The following is a 20070-nucleotide window of genomic DNA, read 5'->3' on the forward strand; positions in this document are numbered from 1 at the left end:
GAGAATGTTCCCAATGCACAGGACCAAACATGTGAGCATCCGAAAAAGTCAATCTTTAACTTTCACGCAGACGTTTCATCGGAATGGACCATATTCTGATAAAAGATCCACATTTAAAGGCTTTCAACATCAGATTTCACTAAATGGGACCTTGAACAGCATTTCTAGAAAAGTATGCTTTAATTTCATATTCCAATTAAGTAGGTATTACCTTCCAGTTTTAAAAACACTTCTAGAAATTTATGAATGATATAGAAAGTTTCCATGGTTTTATAGTTATAAATACTCTTCCTTGTTATTTGACATTTTTTAATCTAAATGCTAATTTTCTTGCTACAACAGAAATTCACAAGTTAAATTCTACTGTTAGGCTCCTATTATGCATTAGTGGTAGGGACACTCCTCCAAGTCACTTCACAGGAAAGACCAAGTCACTGTCCCTCATAAGGCAGTGGAGGCAGCCATTTAATAATTTTAAAGACAGGTGGATTGATTCCCTTGCCTAATAAGAGTCCAAGGTTGCTTGGGTGGATGGGATTGTGGAATTTAGAGCACAAGCAGATCAGCCTTGATCTTCTGAAATGGTGGAACACGGTTTAAGAGGCAAGTGGCCTGCTTCTGCTTCTAAATTGTAAGTTCATACATCTTTCCCGAGTTGCAGTGTACAGAACTAAATGTAGTCCTCTAGATGGGATCTAATCAATATACTTTTCAACTTAAGCAGATCTCCCTCTCCTGGCATCCCTTATCTCCAGAGATAAATATTTGCTATTTTATCACATTACGTTGCCTAATATGTGCTTTGTGTAAAGCTCAAAAGAAAAATGCACTTTCATATTATGTATTCTTAATCAGAGTTTTAAAATCACCTGTCCACAGATGAGCATAACTGCAACTGTTCCGCCTGTATTGGAGCCTGGGTCCCCTAGAAATATAATTAAAATCAGTGTTAACGAGTACTAATAACCAAAACCCGATTGAACAAAAATGAACATTTTCTTCTAATAATGCCATATATTGCTTTTCCTTCTCAAATTCTAAAGCAGTAACATCACTCATGATCAGTTTTGCCTTTCCTATGCTACTGCTCAAAAGAAGCTGATGCCAAGTTTCTTACTTCACTACGATAACAGCCTGGATGTCAGCAAGGGATAAAGAAGTGGCAGGAAAGCAGACAAAGGGGCAATAACTCCTCAACCTAAGGTGAGTGGAAGCATAAATATCTCAATAGCAATGCGCATAAAACAACATTTGAAAGACAGAGAAGAACAGAGATGAAATTAGAAGACAGGCCATGCTACTTGAAAGGTGAAGACTCAAAGGACTACATAGTCTACTCATGCCCATGTAGTATACTCTTTCGACTTTGTGGAATAATGGACAGCTAGTTATGTAGTGGCAGAATAACTACATTGTTACAGGCAATTGCTTGGGCAAGAAAATGTAACAATATTTAACTCCATAATGAATGTACACATTACATATTAAAAGGATCAACTAAAAAAGGAGAGACTATAAGTGATATTTCAGAACAGAAAATACAACTTGTTTTTAACAAGAGCTAAAAACTTTTAATGCACATTAATGTGTAAATTTCCTCTTGGTGTTGTTTCTTATTTTTCCTATATTCTTCACTGTTTCTTTTCCCCTTATGCCTTTTTGGTGCATGACATGGAGGGGAAGAAATCATACCAATCAATGGCATTTGCAATAGATACAGTGGGGAAAATATAGCTTATTGTTATTTCTTTCTCCATCACTTGTCTCTTCCCCATCCACTCCCTCACACTGTATCCCTTAGTCCAAATAATACCACATCTTCTGATTATGCTTCAGGAAAATCACCAACTCATCTCTTCCCTTTGGAAAATCCAGATTGCTCCTCAATTTCTGATTTGGTAACACCCACCTAAAATCAGTTGCACTAATTTCCCCAATTTGTTTTGTAGGAGTTGGATAAATGTGTGGCAGTGACAATGAACCTGAAGCTGCACACAACTGTTCAGTCAAAGAAATTGCCAAATCACTTGTGCAAATCATGAAAGTGGAGCCAAATCTGATATTTTGACAAATAGTAGATGCACTCACTTCCAAAAATATATAAATTCAGTTAGGAGACAGATAAAGATTGCTTTCGTTTCTTTAATAATTGCATGCCCATGCATCAAAATACCTCTTGGGATGCCTGTGTCTGTAATTGTCCTGTCTGGTTCTGCTGAACAGTGGAGGTACAAGGCTGTAATAATCTTGTTTGTCCAGGTGCTGTAGATTCAATATAGGTTTGAGCCATGCCTGCAGCAAGACCAATGTGATATGATGCTTGTGTAACAGGCTGAGATACAATATCCATGGAAACTGGAAGTGGTGGTGAGACGATAGTGGACTGGACGCTCCCAGAAGACTTTACAGGGCTAGGAGTAACAATTGGCAACTGGGTGGAATAATTCTGTCAAAGATATTAAAGCAAACAATCAGAACAACTAAAAGCTTGGTACAACATACAAAGCTGCAAAATTTATTCTTCTTGCAGAGGAATAAATAGCATGAAAAACTAGCACTTAAAGCTTTCCATAGCTTAATCTTTTATTCCTTATGAAATGAAGCAAAACAAATGGCCCATATCATTGCATTTTGTCACACAACAATTAAGGACGTTGTCTCCTCTTCACACTTACCTCATCCAACTTCTGTTCTCTTGGTGCAAAAAGGTAGCTCAAAGCCTAAGTAAATGCACTTCTCTTATTTGAGTTGGCAATAAATTAGTGAATACTTAAAATTATACAAATGCAGTATTTTAGTTATCAAAGTCAAAAAAGCCAATACAAATGAGTATTTTGTTCAAGTATATTTTTTAAATGTTCCCCTACAGTAAAATATCCTCCATTATGACCATTTATCTCATTGATTACATTTTTTTAAACAACAGTAAAATTTAGATGGATAGAAGGAAACCTGTAGGTGCAGCATATGTAAATTTCCAGGATGCTTGATAAAGATGACAGGTCAAATGTCGCTGCACAAACTAAGTGCACATAGATTCATTAGATAATAGGAAGCAGAGAGTCAAAAAAGGTGAATTTTTTTGGATTGGCAAGCCGTAACAGTGAAGTGCCACACAGAGTAGTGCTGGGGCTTCAAATATTTAAATTCTACATCAAGGATTTGGATGAGACAGCAAAATGTGCAACAGCTAAATCTGCCATGACACCTGGATAGATGGGAAAGTAAGTTACCTAGAGGCAGTAATGTTTGCAAAGGGTCATGGAAAGGGGACAAAACTTAACAGATGTGGTCCAACATAGGTAAATATAAACATGTCCATTTTGGCAGGAAAAACTCAAAAAAAGTATGTATTCTTTAAATGTAGAGAGATTGCAAAATTTAATGGTAGACATGAATCTAGGTATCCTGGTGCATGAATCTCAAACCTGGCAGCAGGTATGGCAAGTGGACATACAGCATTACAAATGCAAATTGAAAGGCAGCGTTGATTGAAAAGGTAATCAAATATCCAAATCAGCAAATTCCACTGTTGTAGTACATGATAGTGGTGGAACCACATCTGGATGTGTGTGTTGTTTTGGTCTCCTTATTTAAAATAGGATATAGCTGCTTAAGATTCAGTTAACTCATTCTTGGAACGAAGGACTTAGCTCCTGAAGAACGACTGAAAAGATGTGGCGCATGTTCATTGGATGAGAGAGAAATGAGAGGATATCTAATTGAAACAAGATCTTGACAGGTCCAGGGGAACACGAGAAGCATGATTTTTATTATGGGAGACACGGATATTATGAATACAGTTTAAAAACAAAAAAAAAATTCCCCCTTTCAAGGGCCTTTAATACCATTTCCTGAAAATTGTTTACTGGCCTGAGAAAAAGACCTGAAATCTGTTATCTCATTCAGTAAATTGGACAAACCTGCTTAACAAGAACAACTATGATTCTTTGAAAGGTGAGCAAAGGATTAAAACAAATAATTAGACATACTTCAAGTTACTAACAGTTAAAGTAAACAGTTCCTAATTTAAAAGCAATTTTCATTATTTACTCAGTTGAATGCTTCAGACTGATTATTTGAGGAATCAAGTAGGTAGCATGGGAAAATATACCTTAACTTGGTCAAACAATGAAGAAAACATGATTCAGTGATTCAATGTTTTACCTGTGTTGAAGGAGGACCCTGCTGAGCAGTATGCATTTGACTGATAGGCAGAACCTGGGGTTGAGGAACTATTTGACCTGGAACTGAACCACTGGATACCATTTGTGGAACTGAATACTGCACAGGCTGCTGTGGTACCGTCTGGGTAATTAAAGAGAGAAAAATGTGGTATTTATAATATTTGCAAGCAAGTTTTACCAAATGGCTTAAGTGCATACTTTAACCAGAATGTTAATCTTAAACAGATTTAATCAAACTTGGAAAGGAGATCAAATTACAATTAATTTTTATATATGTGTGTTAAATACTGAAGCGCCAATGGGACCACTTTTCAGCAACCTTTTAACAAAACACTTTTTGCGTGGTCAGGCAACCTTCTCTATCAAGCTAAAACGCATGCAATATCAGTCTCGGCAAACTCAAGATATTTTCAGCAATGAAGGCATTCTTCCGTTTTAGCTCAAACTCCCTGACAGCAGCATCCAAATATGAAACAGACATGCAAGGGACTAAGATTGTGCACAACGTTAGAAAGTTCTACTCCTCCATTCATGCCCACACAGCAGAAGCAGAATTTTATTTGATTCTCCTCAGCAACTGTGGATCATGTGATTAGTCAAGGTTTTGCAGTCAGCAGAAAAGGGGGCTCACGGGTGAACTCAAAGCAAGTCACACACAGCTTTAGCCATCAACTTAATTTGACTTCAAGTGGCCAGGCCTACAACTGATTGCAATGTTCTTTAACAGTGATTTCTAACATCACTGCAACTTGATGTTGTCAAGCTATCCATGCAGCTGATCACCTTAAAGAATTCTCAACAAACCAGTATTCTGCATTTTTAATTCTTTCAAGTAATATGGGCTTCACAGGCTGGGCCATTATTTATTACCACCAACTAGAGATAGGTAATTAACTTTCTTCTTGACCACTGCCAACTATGTAGTGCAGGAAGACAGTGCTGTTCAGGAAGGAGCTCCAAGATTTTGACCCAGCAAAGCAGCAGTGACATCTCCAAACCAGGATGGAATGTGGCTTGGAATAGGACATGGAGTGGTGGCATTCTCTCATACTTACTGTTCTTGTCCTTCTAGATGATAATGGTTGTGGGTTTGGAAGGTGCTAAAGGAGACTTGATTAATTTCTCCCTTGCATCTTATGGATGGTGCACAATGCTGCTACAGTACATCAATGGATGATGGAGCAATTGTTTGTAGATATGATATCAAGTGGACTGTTTTGTCCTGGATTGTGTGAACTTGTCAAGTGTGTTGGAACTGCACTCATTCAATTAGAGAACATTCCAACATATAGCTGAAAATGGTGGACAGACTTTGGGAGTCCAGAGATGAATTATACACTGCAAGATTCTTAGCCTCTCACATTCTTGTAGTCAGAACATTTATTTAGCTATTCTGTTCAATAGCAATAGTCAAGATGTTGATAGTGGGGAATTCAGCAATGATAAAACCATCGAGTATCAAGCTTGACTCAATTTCCTGGATTTGATACGACTGACCAACAACCACAACTATCTTCCTTGGAGTCAGGTATGAATCCAAGCAGTAGACAGTTTTTCCACGCCAGATTCTCACTCACTAACTTTGTTAGGTTGTTTTAATATTACACTCAGTCAAATACAAATGAAAAGCATAATCAAATCATTTTCTAAAAACTGACAGTAAACAAAATAAAGTCTGGAACCCACACATGGAGTTATGTCCACAGCTAAGCTATCACAAAATGTAAACAAAAACAAAAACTTAGTCTGAAAAAGTCTAATAATAAATGAACAGATGTTTAATACATATCACAATTAAGCAGCTCATTTTCAGAGCAGATCAGTTGTTCAGCATGTTATTCAAATCAATATTAGAAGTGCATGCATACCTAATAACTGAACAACACTTAGCTTTTTTCCCTTTTTGGGAATTTTCAGCAGTAACATGAGAAAGGGAGATTTTTCACTAAATCAACAGATTCAACTTTAGCCTGCAGAAGCCACTAATGGAATTTGAGCTCAGGATGGAATCAGTAGTCACATGGAAAAAAGGTGGGTTGATTAGGAACAGTCAGCACAAAAAGATTTTTTTTTCCCAACAAGTAATAGAAAGGGGAGATGAGGGCAACACTATTCATGCGGAATACATGGATTTCCAGAAGTCATTTGATACCACACCACACAAACTGGTGAGGAAGGTTATAGGTTATGATCCAAAAGGGACAGCAGCAAAGTTGGCTGAGGAAATTGAGTAAAGGTTAATAGATATTTTTCAGGCTGGGGGAAGCTATACATTGGAATTCTCCAAGGGTCAGTACTTGGAACTTTGCCATTACTGTTATACATTAATTATCTGGATCTTGTGTGCAGAGGTCAGTTTCTAAGTTTGAGAGCTTAAAGATAGACAGTAAACTTGGAAGATTTGTAAATTGAGGAGGAGTGTGTGAAACTCCAAAAAGGACACTGACAAATTGGTGGACTTGGCACATAAGTGGCAGATAAGCCTCAATGCAGAGAAGTGTGAGGTCACGTACTTTGGTTGTCAGAACATTGAAGCACAATATAAATTCAGGGATACAATTCTGAAAGGGTTCCACAAGCACAGGGTGTATATGTGCACAGATTGTAGAAGGTGGCAGGACAGGCGGAGAGAGCAGTTAAGAAAGCACACAGTGTTCTTTGTTTTATAAACGGGAGCAAAGAATGCAAGAGCAAACAGGTGATGATCAACTTGTGCGAGAAAACTGTCAGACCTAGACTGAAATATTGCACACAGGTGTGCGTGCCATATTATGGGGAAGATGCAAATGCATTGGAGATTGTGCAGAAGCAACTTATACGAATGGTTTCTGGAATAAGAAACTTCAGTTATGAGATAGAGTGAAGAGGTTGGGAATGCTCTCCTTGGAGATAAAGCAGCTAAAAGGAAATTTGTGGAAGTTTTCCAAATCATGAGCGGGTGGGCAGATTAGATAGGAAGAAGCTGTTCCTGTTCATACAAAAAACCTACAGGACATATATTTAAAGTGATGTACAAATAAAACAAGAGTGATATGAGAAAAAAAAACTAACACAGCAATTAGTTATGGTATGCATCAAATGCACTAAATGGAAATGTGGAGGAGGCAGGTTCAATTAAGGCATTCAAAAGGGCATTGGATGATTACTTTGACAGAAGTAGTGTGCAGCGATATATGGAAAATATAACGTAGCCAGTGCAAGCATTATAGGTGAATGCCCTCCTTCCACATCAGTGATACTGGAAGTCTGTAAATTTATTAAAAATTATAACTTTCACACACTTAGAAGTTACCTAGAAATTAATGTACTTACCTGGCACGCATCCATAAAGACTGCCCTGCAATTAACAGACATTCTACAACTTGAGCCTATCAATCTGAATTTACATTCTTAGTACAGTAAACAACTTCTTTAAAACAAAGAAACTTTTGTTGTTTTATGACAAAAAGAAAATAACCAACTTGAAGCATGGATTCTATGCTGCACAGCACAAATGAGTGCAAAAACTGTGCACACATCACACAAGGGGAGAGGAATTGATCAAAAGAAGAATGAAATTCTCTACCTGTGGAAGATACGCTGGGGTGCAGTAACTGCCAAACTACAAGAAATAAACATAACAAAGGATGAGATACAGCACGAGCTAAAAGAGAGTCCTATAAATGTAACCACAAATTCAAGTTGGCTACAGAAAAAAAAAAAGTGTTTGATGAGGAAATAAAAAGCAAAATGCCAGATAATCAAAACTTCCATCACGTGATTTAATTTCTCAGGTAATATTCATCTACAAAAATCAAACAGGATGATTAGTCAACAACACTAATAATTTGCCCATCTACTACTAGATTTGCTGGATCTCAGTTTCTAGCACAAAATTCAATTTTAAACATCTTGTAATACCTGATCATTACCTTGTTTGTCTGCTGTACGGATCCTGCTGGAGGTTGAGGGGATGCCTGCTGATTTGACACAGTCAAAGGAAGACTCGTAGGTGGTGGCTGGCTCTGCATTTGCACCTGCTTGATATTTAGATATGACAGAATTAATTTATGACACAAATATTATGCAGCCGTTGGAAAAAGAAGACAATGTATCCTGAATTAAAAGTCAATCAGGCATTTTAAGTTTGTGATTTTAAGTTGAATGCAATCATTTCTTCTGATAATCATCAATATTCTACACAAATTCAGTGATTAAGTCAATTAGATTCATAGAAATAGTAACAGTTTAAATGAGCTATTGCTGATAAATAATTAAGGTATCCTCCTCACTGATGTAGCTCAAAAAAAGTCAACGTAACAATCTTAAAATATATTCAGTTCAATTAAATATTGCAATTTAAAATCTACAGAACCTACAGAAGCTCTTAAAACAAAATGACTGATTTATGCAAGTCATGAAACAACAGAAACTATTCCTAATTTGCAGGCTGCTATGCATTTTCCTTTCCAGTGATCAGTTTTGCCTTGTAAAAGACTAAACAGATTTCAGCAAAAGGCATGAACACCTGAAACTCAAGTACCAAAGGTAGACCGCGTCCATCTGCAGAACCGCGATCCAGTGCAAAGTTCTGCTGGGATGTAACAAGATGGGGCCAGGATCCTTCCGTGACTTGCTGATGCAAGCCAGCTGTCCCTGATGTTGTCAGAAAGGACTGAGTGTTGAACTGCATTAGCATGGGTGGTTGTGAAGCTACTGAAACAGGCACACTTTGCAATGTTTCATAATGCATGCCATGTTTTGGCAAAACCTGCTGCTGCTGCTGCTGCTGCTCACAATGCAATGCTAAACTGGAGTATGGCATCAGGAAACCAAAAGATGGCGGTGACTGGAATTCTCTGGTCTCCGAGGACGTAGATTGACAAGAGTCACTCGAACACTGCGGACTAAGATGCTGAGGAAATTCTTCTGACATAGGCTGCCTGCTTTGCAGGAAGTCACCTGGCAGCAGCAGAGCATCAGAACTGAAATAAACCACCTGTTCTTCAGTCACTGGTTGAAGCCTGCTGTACAATCCAGTTCCTTGAGTATCCTCTAAGCTTAAATCCACTGAAGCCCGCCGATTTCGATAAATTCTCGGAGTTAATGACGGAAGAGGAATGTGGATATCATTACCTTCCATCTGCATTGAAGGAACTTGAAAGTCAAAAATTGACCCAGTTCTACCCTCATTTGCCTGTGCAAGAATAGGTGGTGCAGACTGAGGGGCAGTCAAATGTTGAACAGTCAGCATTGTATTCACAGTTCCAACGGTATTTCTTGAGAGAATGCTAGTAATTGCAGGTTCACATTGAGCAACGTTACCATCTTGTACCGGGAGGAACACTTGAGTTGACAGTGGAAATATTGCCTGTGGCTCTCCAATCTTCCAATGCTGTTCATGCTTTTGTATCATGTCTTGTGACAGTTGGAAGTGAGAAGATAAATTTGAAACTTGAGTCTGCATTTTAGTAGAAGCCATTCGCACTATTTGAGGCACATGACCTGTTAGGTTTTGTAGTGGGCATGGCAACAAATTTCGATCACTTAGGGATTCCTCACAATCCAAGGGCTGGGAGTAAACCTGCTGATGCTTTAGGTTTACTTCTGCTAGACTTTGATTCAAAGGAAGTGCACGTGCTGGAAGGTTGCTGCTAGTTACAGCCTCAAATGGATTCTTTGTAGTTTGCTGTAACTGCATACAACATGGATACACTTTTGGATTACACAGAAGTGGAATTTCCTCAAGCTGACTCAACCTTAACTTGTTTTCAAAGGCTTGAGTTTGTTCTTGTTGCATGTGACCTTCACTGTGGATGGGTTCACTGGTAAATCGATGAGTAACAAAGCCCTTTATAGCTGAGTTTTCAGAATTCCGATTTGTAAAATCACCAGAGAAAGCATTTTGGCCTACAGTCTTTATTATTGGCTGAAAATGGTGAGTATGAGCTTCCAGGATGGAAGTACTTTTACGGCGTTGAGAATTAGCAACTTTCAGAGAAAAACTTGGTGGTGGAGAGAAAGAAAATGGTCTTTCAGGAATAGGTAGATATGAAACAGTCTCTGGTTGTGATGGAACTCCCCCACAAGGATGCACTAGAGATGGGGACTGCTTTAATATGAAGACAAAAATCTCAAATCAGAGTCGAGAAAATTAAAGATGCATCATAAAATGAGCTTTTAGCTTGAATTTCATTAAGAATTACATTACAGAATAGCAATAGTCGAAGTATCTGACAAACACAGAAGAGATTAAAAAAACTGAATGAATGCATTAAACACAGTAATGGGCACAAGTTTTACATTAAGTAGTAGCATCTAAATACTATGATTAAAGGGACTGCAAATGAAAGGGATTTACTACTTGCAAGCTCAGGTCTAAAAACTCACTATGAAAAAATATTTAAGTGATTTGATCCAGTTGCCTCAAACTGGAAGAACTAATTGAACCTCTCTTACCTCATTTTACAGAATCAAAATAAAAATTAACCTTCCTTCACTTAATTATGCACTTATCTCAAAGTCCAACAGCAATTAAAATCTGTTATCAGATAAGCATATGCTGCAAACTTTTTTAATTCTGCTAAGTGGATAATACTTATTGAAGCAAAACAATGACAACAGTACTTATGCACTGGACAAAGTTCTATCATTTTTACAAACTGATGACCGATATCTATCAAAAACTTATAGTTCAACCACAATGCAGATAAACTGCATTTCAGCTGCTAATTATTTGATAAATCTTTTGGAAATATGGCTCCAGATTAAATCAAAATATTTCCATTTTTTTGTTATTCATTCATTCATGTAATGTGGCCGGCATTTGTTGCACTTAAGATGGTGGTGAGCTGCCTTCTGAAAACTGCTGCAGAGCATTTGGTGTAGGTATACCCATAATTCAGTTTAGAAGGGAATTCCAGAATTTGGACCAAGGGACACTGAAGAAACAGCAATATATTTCCAAATCAGGTTTCCGAATCACTTGCAGGTGATGGAGTTCCATGTTTCTGCTAGCCTTGTCCTTCTACATGGCAGTGGTCATGGGTTTGGGCAGGTGTGAAGGAGCTTTGATGAAATTCTGCAGCACACGTTGTGGATGCTACACACTGTTGCCACTTAACATCAGGTGCTGACAGTGAGAGATTCAGTGGCCTGTATATCAAGGGCTGGCAAGTAACATTCACAAGGAACCTTGCAGTGAGGAACTCGCCTCCTGATTCCAAAAACCCTGATCCACCATCTACAAGACATAAGTCAGTTCTGTGAAGAAATACTTTCCATTTACCTGGATGAATGAAACTCCAACTACACACAAGCAGCTTGACACCATTCAGAACAAAGCACCCTAATAAATCAGAACCACATCCGCAAACATTCATTCCTTCCAACTCCAATGCAACACAGTAGCAACCAAATATACAATCTAATAGATACACTACAGAAAATCACTGAGGCTCCTTAGGTATCACTTTACAAACTCGTGATCATTAATCATCTAGAAGGACAAGGACAAGCCAACAAACATCTGCATGTTCCCCATCCAAGCCAATCATCCTCCTGACTTAGGATGGCGATACATTTTCTTCTCATACTTGAATTCTCTCCAGGAACTCTGTGGGTGTACCTACACCAAACAGATTGTACCATTTTAAAGAGAAAGCTCACCAACACAAGGGATGGATCATAAATGCAGTTGAAGCCAGTGAAGCCCACATTCCCTGAATGAACATTTTCTTTTAATTAGCAATATTAATGCCATTGAATGTTATGGGGAGTCTTCCTTGTTTGGAATTCCTTTCCTGGCATGTTGCAAAAGTTAGTTGATTGACACTTTCAGCTAAAGCCTGGATATTGTCCATATCTTCCTGCTTTTAGACATGGACTGCTTCAGTATCCAGTGGTCATGAATGATCTATATATGCTGCTATATTTTATGGTGGATTTGTTCAGGATCTCAGATAAATAGTTAGAAAAGCTACAAGTTTTCCAAGTAGTGAATAACTCTTGAAGGAAACAGTTGCTCCAAGTACTTTGTTTAAACGGAATAAAAATCTAACAAGACTGCTTTTTTCTTCCAGTTTAAAATTCTACCCATTTAGAAAAAATTTAATAATAGAATTCAGAAAGCAAATATACACTTCAATTTAGTCACAAACTTGCATCCACTTTCCACTTTAAAATAGCAGATTTAATAGTCACAACTGTAAGGTATTAACAAAAAATAAATCCCATCTTAACTGTAAAACTTAGTGCCCAGAATAGTTTGTATTTAATGAGAACTTATCCTCATGAGTCACATACAACATACAGGGTTGAAACTAATACACGGGAGACTGGAGCGGCGTAGCTTGCGTGGAGGAGCTGAGTGCATAGGCAGGACGCTTTCCAGTGCTTTTGACAGCTTTTCTGCAAAGGTTTCTTCAGGAACAGTCCGAACATATGGGGAGAAAGAAGCAGAGAGGACTGGTGGCGGAGTGGTGGACTGTCTAGGAATGTAGGATGAATCAGGGATGGTGGAAAGGTGGGGAACACATACAGACATGCTACGACCTCGTCGAAGCTAAAAAAAAATTAAAAGTAAAGGAATAAATAACACTTTTCAACTGACCCACAGTAAACTGGATGTCAAAACGTACACAAAAACATTTGATAATTTGTGACAGCATTCATAATGGCGCTTTGTAAATGAGAGCTAGAAAGAAATGAAATGAGATGTTTTGCTCTGTGATGGTGCACAATACATCAAATTAGAAGAAATGAAAACTAGTTGATTAAGACTTGATGCCCAGGTATACTGTGCAGTTTAGTTGCACAGGATATATGGAGGCAGCTATTTCTGCTACTATTTTCAGATTAACTGGTTAGATTTAGTACTATGCAGGTCTCAATACACCAACATTTACCCAGCAAGTGCTACTGTTAGGTTTACTACTGGTCAGTATCAGATTGTATCCAAGAATGCACAAAAAGAAAAAAGATCCAATGTACACTTCTTGGATAGAAGAATCAAGTACTGCAAGCAGCCTGCAAACTCCATACTAAAATTAAAAGGAACTTTTCAAACAAAAAATAATGCAAAGGTTCAAGGGTAGATTTCAACTTGCATGAGGATGGATGAAAAGGTTTATGCATATCAGCAGCCGTCGGAATCCGTAAAACATCATGTGTAGTCAATAATGCATTAAAATCTAATTAACATGTCAGAAGCATGTTATGTTTTTGGCAATCCAAGAAAGCTCTACATCAGGCCTAAAAGTATCTTAAATATATCTTCCTGAATTTTCCATTTTTCAACATCATGACCTTAGCGTATTCTGAATAAATTTGTAGAGAATTGGTCAAAACCATCAAAGATTTTTAAATAGCATAGGCATCCAGTGGTAACTGTGATGCAAGTTACCACTTGCATTTTTGATGTTAGTAAGCAAGTAAGTTCTAACCTCAAAAATAATCCAACCATAAATTAGATAAATAAACTGAAATAAGCTCCAGCTATGAATTTGGAAATATTTCATATCAGACAAAGAAAAATCTTCAAACAGCACCTTTACCAATGTACAGGCTAAATATGGCAATTATTTAAAGCAACTTCAAATTTCACAAACTTACTTTTAAATTGATTAACATTAATTCTTGTCTGTCATTTTTGAATGAGAATGAATGACAAAAAAATTTTAAATTGTTAATTTAACCCTGTTGAAGGTTCTTCTCATTAAATTCAATGTTCAATAAATGACCAAAGCTCTTCAAATACATTTAATCAATAAAATCTCTCATTAAAAGGTTTCCTCAGAGTATGAGGTTATAAATACTGCTTACAAAAAAGTACCCAGCCCAATATACTTACTCCTGTAGAATGCTGCTGATGGCTACAATGCTGTTGTGATACTGCCTGGATATTTGAAGGAGTCTGGCTTGAAATGTGCTGTTCTTGAGCAGAACCATAGGAAACAGTTTGACTGCCATGAGAATCTGAAAATCCAGATGAACTCTGGCCACTATCAAATGTGCCATCAGCTAAAAAAGAAAAAAACAGTTTTGCATCAAAAATGAACTTCCAAAAAGTGTTACAGTATAAAAAGTGTAATATGTTTTTAACAAAATATTTTTCATTCATCTGCACAGCATTACAAACTGATGAAACCCACAATAAATGCACAATCCAGGTTGGACTATAGTTTTGGATCAGAATTTCTGATTTGAAATTATGGCATCAAGTCATCAACAGAACTAAAATTCAACTCTCAAATTCCTGAAATCTAATCATATTCAACATCAATAAGCAGAATGCACTGATCTTCAGTTTTATGGTGTTTACATTCCTTTCAACTCAAGGTTAAAAGACAAGCACCCACTCCACTCTGACTTCTTGAAAGGTTTGGTCTTCAATTCTACACCTTACAGATGATCACACATGGATTATCATAATACAGAGATAGATTCTTGATTAACATGAGAATCAAATGTTGCTGTCAACAGGTGAGTGTGCACAGTTCAGATGACAATCAAATCAGCCATGATCGATTTTGAGGAGTGCACAGGGCAACCTCGATTATCTGAACATGATGGCGGGCACTATTTAGTTTGGATAATTGATTATTCGGTTAATCGATTAAATGCCTTTCCTCTGGGGCTCAAGAGTTTTTAAAATCTGCTCCCCGTTCAGGAGACTGCAGCAGCATACAGCATGCGTTCACTGATGGAAACACATCTTTGATGTAATGCTTCCATCAGGGCCTTGAGATCCCCTTTGGATAATTGGTATTTGGATAATAGAGGTACCTCTGAAGTAGGTTCAAGTTACCTATTTTGTCCTTAATCATATCTTTGCACTGAGAAACCCATTACTACTATACATTACTTGAATTATATTATTTTGACTAAATGACTAAAGCTAGTTACAAACTATATCTTTTTGCAAATTTCAAAGCTACAATATACTGTATTGAAAAAATTAGACTGGGGTTCTATTAACCTTATTCTTACCCCTACTTGGGTTCTAGTGACTATGACATATGTCAAAGATTTTATTACACCTGTAGCCCATACATTCAGCTTATGGTAAAAAAAAATCTAACAACAGTAGTGGTAAACCTCCAAGCATATCAAACAACTGAGTGTTAAACTTTTGAATGGTTTTAAAATTTAACACACTCAAACAAGGTGGTTTTTGCTGTCCCCTGCATACACCAAAAAAGAAATCAATTTTGGGATCCTGCCAAGTGAGAAACTTATTTTAGAGCAAATGAGATAAGCACTTAACAGTGTGTTTTGCTCCCAAGTTCCTTATATTATTGTTAATATCTTTCGCTCTGCAAACTAGTCAATATTGTATCTTCCAAAAATCTCATGAGCAAAAGCAATACCTTTGTAGGTTGGAGTGTTACCTTATTCAAAAGACAAAGTTAGCACTCTAAATAGCAAAAAATATGCAACTTCCTCTATGAGTTAAGAGATAAAAGGTTAATATTTCTTCAACTTCAGCAGTAAAGATTGTGTACCAAACATACACAGTGCACCACACAGTATACAATCCTGTGTCTAAAAGAGATCGTTAAAAGCAAAATCTTAAATCAGAAGGTAAAAATAATAAGCTTGAGACACAAATGTACCCAAATCCAAACTCAAGAACAAAAAGGAATAAATTAACAAAATATTTTCTAGTCTAAAATTTATATTTATCAAGTTTTGAGAATAGAGTTGTTTTTAAGATAAACTCCCTAATCACCACACCTTGCTATCACAAGGAAAGCTTACCAGAAGAACCACTTGTTGCCTCCATCAGTCTAGCAATCACTTCTTTCTTACTATTGCACAAAAATTGCAAAGTAGAATTTCTCCCGTTGTCCAAGTTATAAATGACTCAAAATCACTGTTTTGAGCAAGGCTTGAGACAAGCTGATTTAATTCATTCAGTCGTTTTCTGACCACTCTAATGTTCAAGACCAAGAGTGTGTTCATGATGCACAAAGTCTACCGCTGTTTGAAAACAGATGGATGCATGAACCATGTATTACACTGAAGACTTCAGAATTTATTCAGGTGCCTTAAGTCTGGATCTAGTACCCCAGGGAAATTGTTCCCAAAAGGGAAGATAGCTGCTGAAATGTGTTCCCTAACAAAAAGATAACTTCTGGAACATGATCATGGAGCAATAAGAAACCAAATTCTCAGCATCCATATTGAGCAGTATGCCAGGATGTGCTATCACATGCAACAATATCTAGTAAAAAAAAGTGTTTGAATGACAACCACAAGTATTCATGCTCTGGCACTTCATAAACTTGGCACAAAGGCCCTGTTTACAGTCAGCTTTTCCCAACTATCTCTTTCAAAGACTTTTCACAAGCACAATTTATCCATGATTGATTTCCTTTAATGGGTTAACTTATGTTCTTGTATGTACACATGTTACACAAGAGATTTACTTCAGGCTATTTAAGTGAGGGCTTTATCATAGCTATAGGAATGGTCAAGACTGTCTTATGTAATGCTGTCGTGACAAAATAAATGAGGGGTGGGTGTTAAGAATCGCAGGAACGTCTTTAAAGTGAAAAATTGCTGCCAAAAGTGGGAGGTTAACTTGCAACGTTGGGGGCAAGGATTTTATTCTTCCAACTTCTTAATATCCTTATAATGCCAAGTGATTTCAGATTTCTTAGCAGTGACCGGTATATAGAATTTAATTAAAAGACATCATGTCAAAGCAAACAGGTTTCAGGTTTGATTATTTTTCATAATTTGCTTTTTAATCTGCCAGCACAGGCATGAGTACACTTGGGTTCTCACATGCCTATGTGCCCAGCCTTCAAAAGAAACAGTGATAATTAAAAGAGTAAAACCAGAAACAAAGCTCTACCGAATGGACATAGCTGACTTAATAAACAACTGAGCAGTTTAGGCAGGGTTAAGCAGGTTTTAGGTTTCTTTCACAGGATTTTGTCCCCCAGTTACTTCAGCAGTGATAGTGGTAGGGGAGGTATGACTGGCTTCATGACAACCAAATGAAAAAAAGAGGACAGAGTGAATAGTAAAAAGCAATTGCAAGTGTCAAACAGTCCCTGTTAGAAGTACAGGTGGGGTTCTTCCAGAGATTGATTCAACTTGTGGAGTCTGCTTTCACAAGGAGTAGTTGGGTGAGTGTCACAGATGTGTTTAATTAAAGCATACAAAAGTAGAATGATAAAAACTGGAACACCTCGACAGAACACACAAACTCCCAACTACAGTAGTCACCCGACGTTGGAATAAAATCCATGTGCCTGGCAACGTGAGGCAGCAGTACTAACCACTGAGTCACCATGCCACTCTAGAATCAGACTGGTTTAGTCCATTCAACTGAATGAGGGTGCAAAGGAGAATCTCAGAGAAATCAAAAACACTAAGCAATGAGCTTCTGCACCTCCAGACACTGCCTGGCTTGGTGTATTCTTCCAGCCTCCTACCGGTCTACTTTGCATTCCAGCACCTGCAGCTTTTTTATCTTTAAATTTTAAAGTACAAGCTGGAATAAGCCATTTACCCAATCAAACCTACTCCACTATTCAATTTGATCAAGTCTGATCTTTCTCAACACCATATTCTTGCTCTTTCCTCAACAACTTTTACCTCCAGACATTTATTTAGCAAACGTATTCAGTAGCTTGCTCTCCAAAGTCTTCTGTGTCACAGAACTCCACAGGATCACCACTTTCAGTGAAAAATTTTCTTCTCATCACTGTCTAAAATGGCCACATATTGTGTGTCCATGATACCTTGTACTCAATCCCATGGCCAGGAGAAATAATGTGTGTCTTGCATTCAGTCTGTCCGGCCCTGTTATAACTTTTGTTTCAATGCAATCTCCTCTCATTCTAAGCTTGTGAATATAGGCCCAGTCTCCGCAAACTCTTCTCCTACGACAAATCTGCCATCCCCGAAATCAGTCTAGTAACTAATTGTAAATAAATTTGTTTGGACATGCTATGGCACACCTCCAGGGCAGGTGGGACTTGAATTCTTACCTCTGGTCCAAAGATAGTGATGTTACTACTGCATAAGAAGCATGACAAATTAAGTTACACTGTTTAGGGTTAAATGAAGGAAGGAAGGGAGCACATATGAATTATAAATCCTGGCACAGACCTACTGGGCCACATTAAACACTATGAATTAAGTGATTAATTGTGCTCCAGTTCATCATTACCACAAGATGATTTACCAATTCAAATCCCCCATCTAAGGGAAAAAGAATTGGGAGAAGAATTATTCCAATCATAACAGGTTTCTATGATATGTTCCAAATACTGATAATCATAATTTAACAGACAGATGGTCCAAGTGGAAGCTTTTACTACTAAAGGAAGCTGAACAATAGATCTAAAGGCACCATCAATTAAAATGTATGTTTTCTCTAATGTATTTATTTTCTATAATACTTCCTAAACACAGTATACCTGTATGATCAGGCTGTGTATTGTGATAAGCTGTACCTGTAAAAATACTAATCATAACTGCATGTCCTGGCATCACTATCTGGCAAGTCAAGAATTGTCTTCACAGGATGCAAGTCCCCATAGCTCCACCATATGTTGCAAGTACATATACAATTATTATACCATACCTATAGGCCTAGTGCACAAAATGAGACTAGTGTAGGTAGCAGCACATTTTTGGTGGTGCAGACTCGCTGGGCCAAAAGGTCTCTTCAACACTATATTTTTTTGTTTTTATGTTTCTATGAAGTGACTCAAGCCTTCCCCAAAGGTTTTCAGTATTTTATACTCCATGTTCTAAAATACCATTTTAATTTTACCTTAGGTTTTAAAACTTAACTTGGTATTCATGGAATTTTCTGCTTCCAATGATACTGTAAATCTACACATGTCCAAATTTACACCGAGAGCTATACGAATAGCCAAGATTATGAACTCTGCTGATGGAATCAGTATTTCCTTAATTTTCATAGAAGAGCTCTCAATCATTTCAATCTAAAGTGGCCCACATTCTAAGTTTCAGCAATGGAGTAGAATATAATCACCAACTTGAAAAAAGTGTTGCAAACACTCCTTTTTGCTGATATTCAGTTCACCTAAACACAATAAAAAAGTCTTACAAAACGAACTTAATCTCAAATGCCCGATTCTTTTATAGTCTCTTGATATATGAAAACTCAAAATTAATTCTCCCTCACATTGTGGTGGTGGTTTTTGCATCGCACAATTTTTGACTAACTCCACAATATTTTGGACTGAGCTCAACAATTTCAGGCCATAATCTCCTCGTTTATTTTGGAGAAGTAGTGCTAATGATGACTTTTTCTCCATTTACACACCCTCTGAACACATCCTTAACATTCTTTACTTGTCCCATTACCACCTCCTTATCATCTTGCACCCCTCACGTTATCACGGACATTCCCTTTTGTTCCTTCCTCCCCAGTTCAATGTGTTACATCTCAAGTTATGACAAAAGACAAATCACCTATTTTTACTCTCTGCAGAGGTGTTTCCAGATCTGTATCCAAACGTCTGGACAAATTCGCTAATGACAACACTTGGCAGAGACAGTAACACTTCTTTCATCGGGGATAAAAAATTCAATATTACAATAAGACCATGAGACCATGAGACCATAAGACATACAAGTGAAAGCAAGGCCATTCGACCCACCGAGTCCACTCCACCATTTAAATATGGCTGATGGGTGTTTCAATTCCACTTACTCGCACTCTCTCCGCAGCCCTTGATTCCTTGCGAGATCAAGACTTTATCAATTTCTGCCTTGAAGACACCCAACGTCCTGGCTTCCACTGCGCTCCGAGGCAATGAATCCCATGGGCCCACCACTCTCTGGCTGAAGAAACGTCTCATTTCTGTTCTAAACTGACCCCCTCTAAGTTTAAGGCGGTGTCCACGGGTCC

The 20070-nt window shown here is 37.6% G+C and overlaps 1 protein-coding gene across 5 annotated transcripts in view; it reads right to left on the reverse strand.

Annotated features, from left to right (window-relative positions):
* LOC132824964 (serine/threonine-protein kinase WNK1-like) overlaps window positions 1-20070 on the reverse strand; it is a 160277-nt gene that overhangs the window by 68538 nt on the left and 71669 nt on the right. For 3 of the 5 annotated variants that reach the window (XM_060839886.1, XM_060839888.1, XM_060839884.1), the window contains exons 8-13: window positions 14017-14186; window positions 8099-8206; window positions 7753-7788; window positions 4168-4308; window positions 2174-2446; window positions 870-925 (exon numbers count right to left, since the gene is read on the reverse strand). In XM_060839886.1, the coding sequence (XP_060695869.1) occupies window positions 870-925; window positions 2174-2446; window positions 4168-4308; window positions 7753-7788; window positions 8099-8206; window positions 14017-14186 (784 nt within the window). The remainder of the gene's footprint in view (window positions 1-869; window positions 926-2173; window positions 2447-4167; window positions 4309-7752; window positions 7789-8098; window positions 8207-14016; window positions 14187-20070) is intronic. The other 2 variants (XM_060839885.1, XM_060839887.1) reach the window with 2 other exon arrangements.

The sequence above is a fragment of the Hemiscyllium ocellatum genome, chromosome 19 (genome assembly GCF_020745735.1).
Source record: "Hemiscyllium ocellatum isolate sHemOce1 chromosome 19, sHemOce1.pat.X.cur, whole genome shotgun sequence".
Taxonomy (NCBI): domain Eukaryota; kingdom Metazoa; phylum Chordata; class Chondrichthyes; order Orectolobiformes; family Hemiscylliidae; genus Hemiscyllium; species Hemiscyllium ocellatum.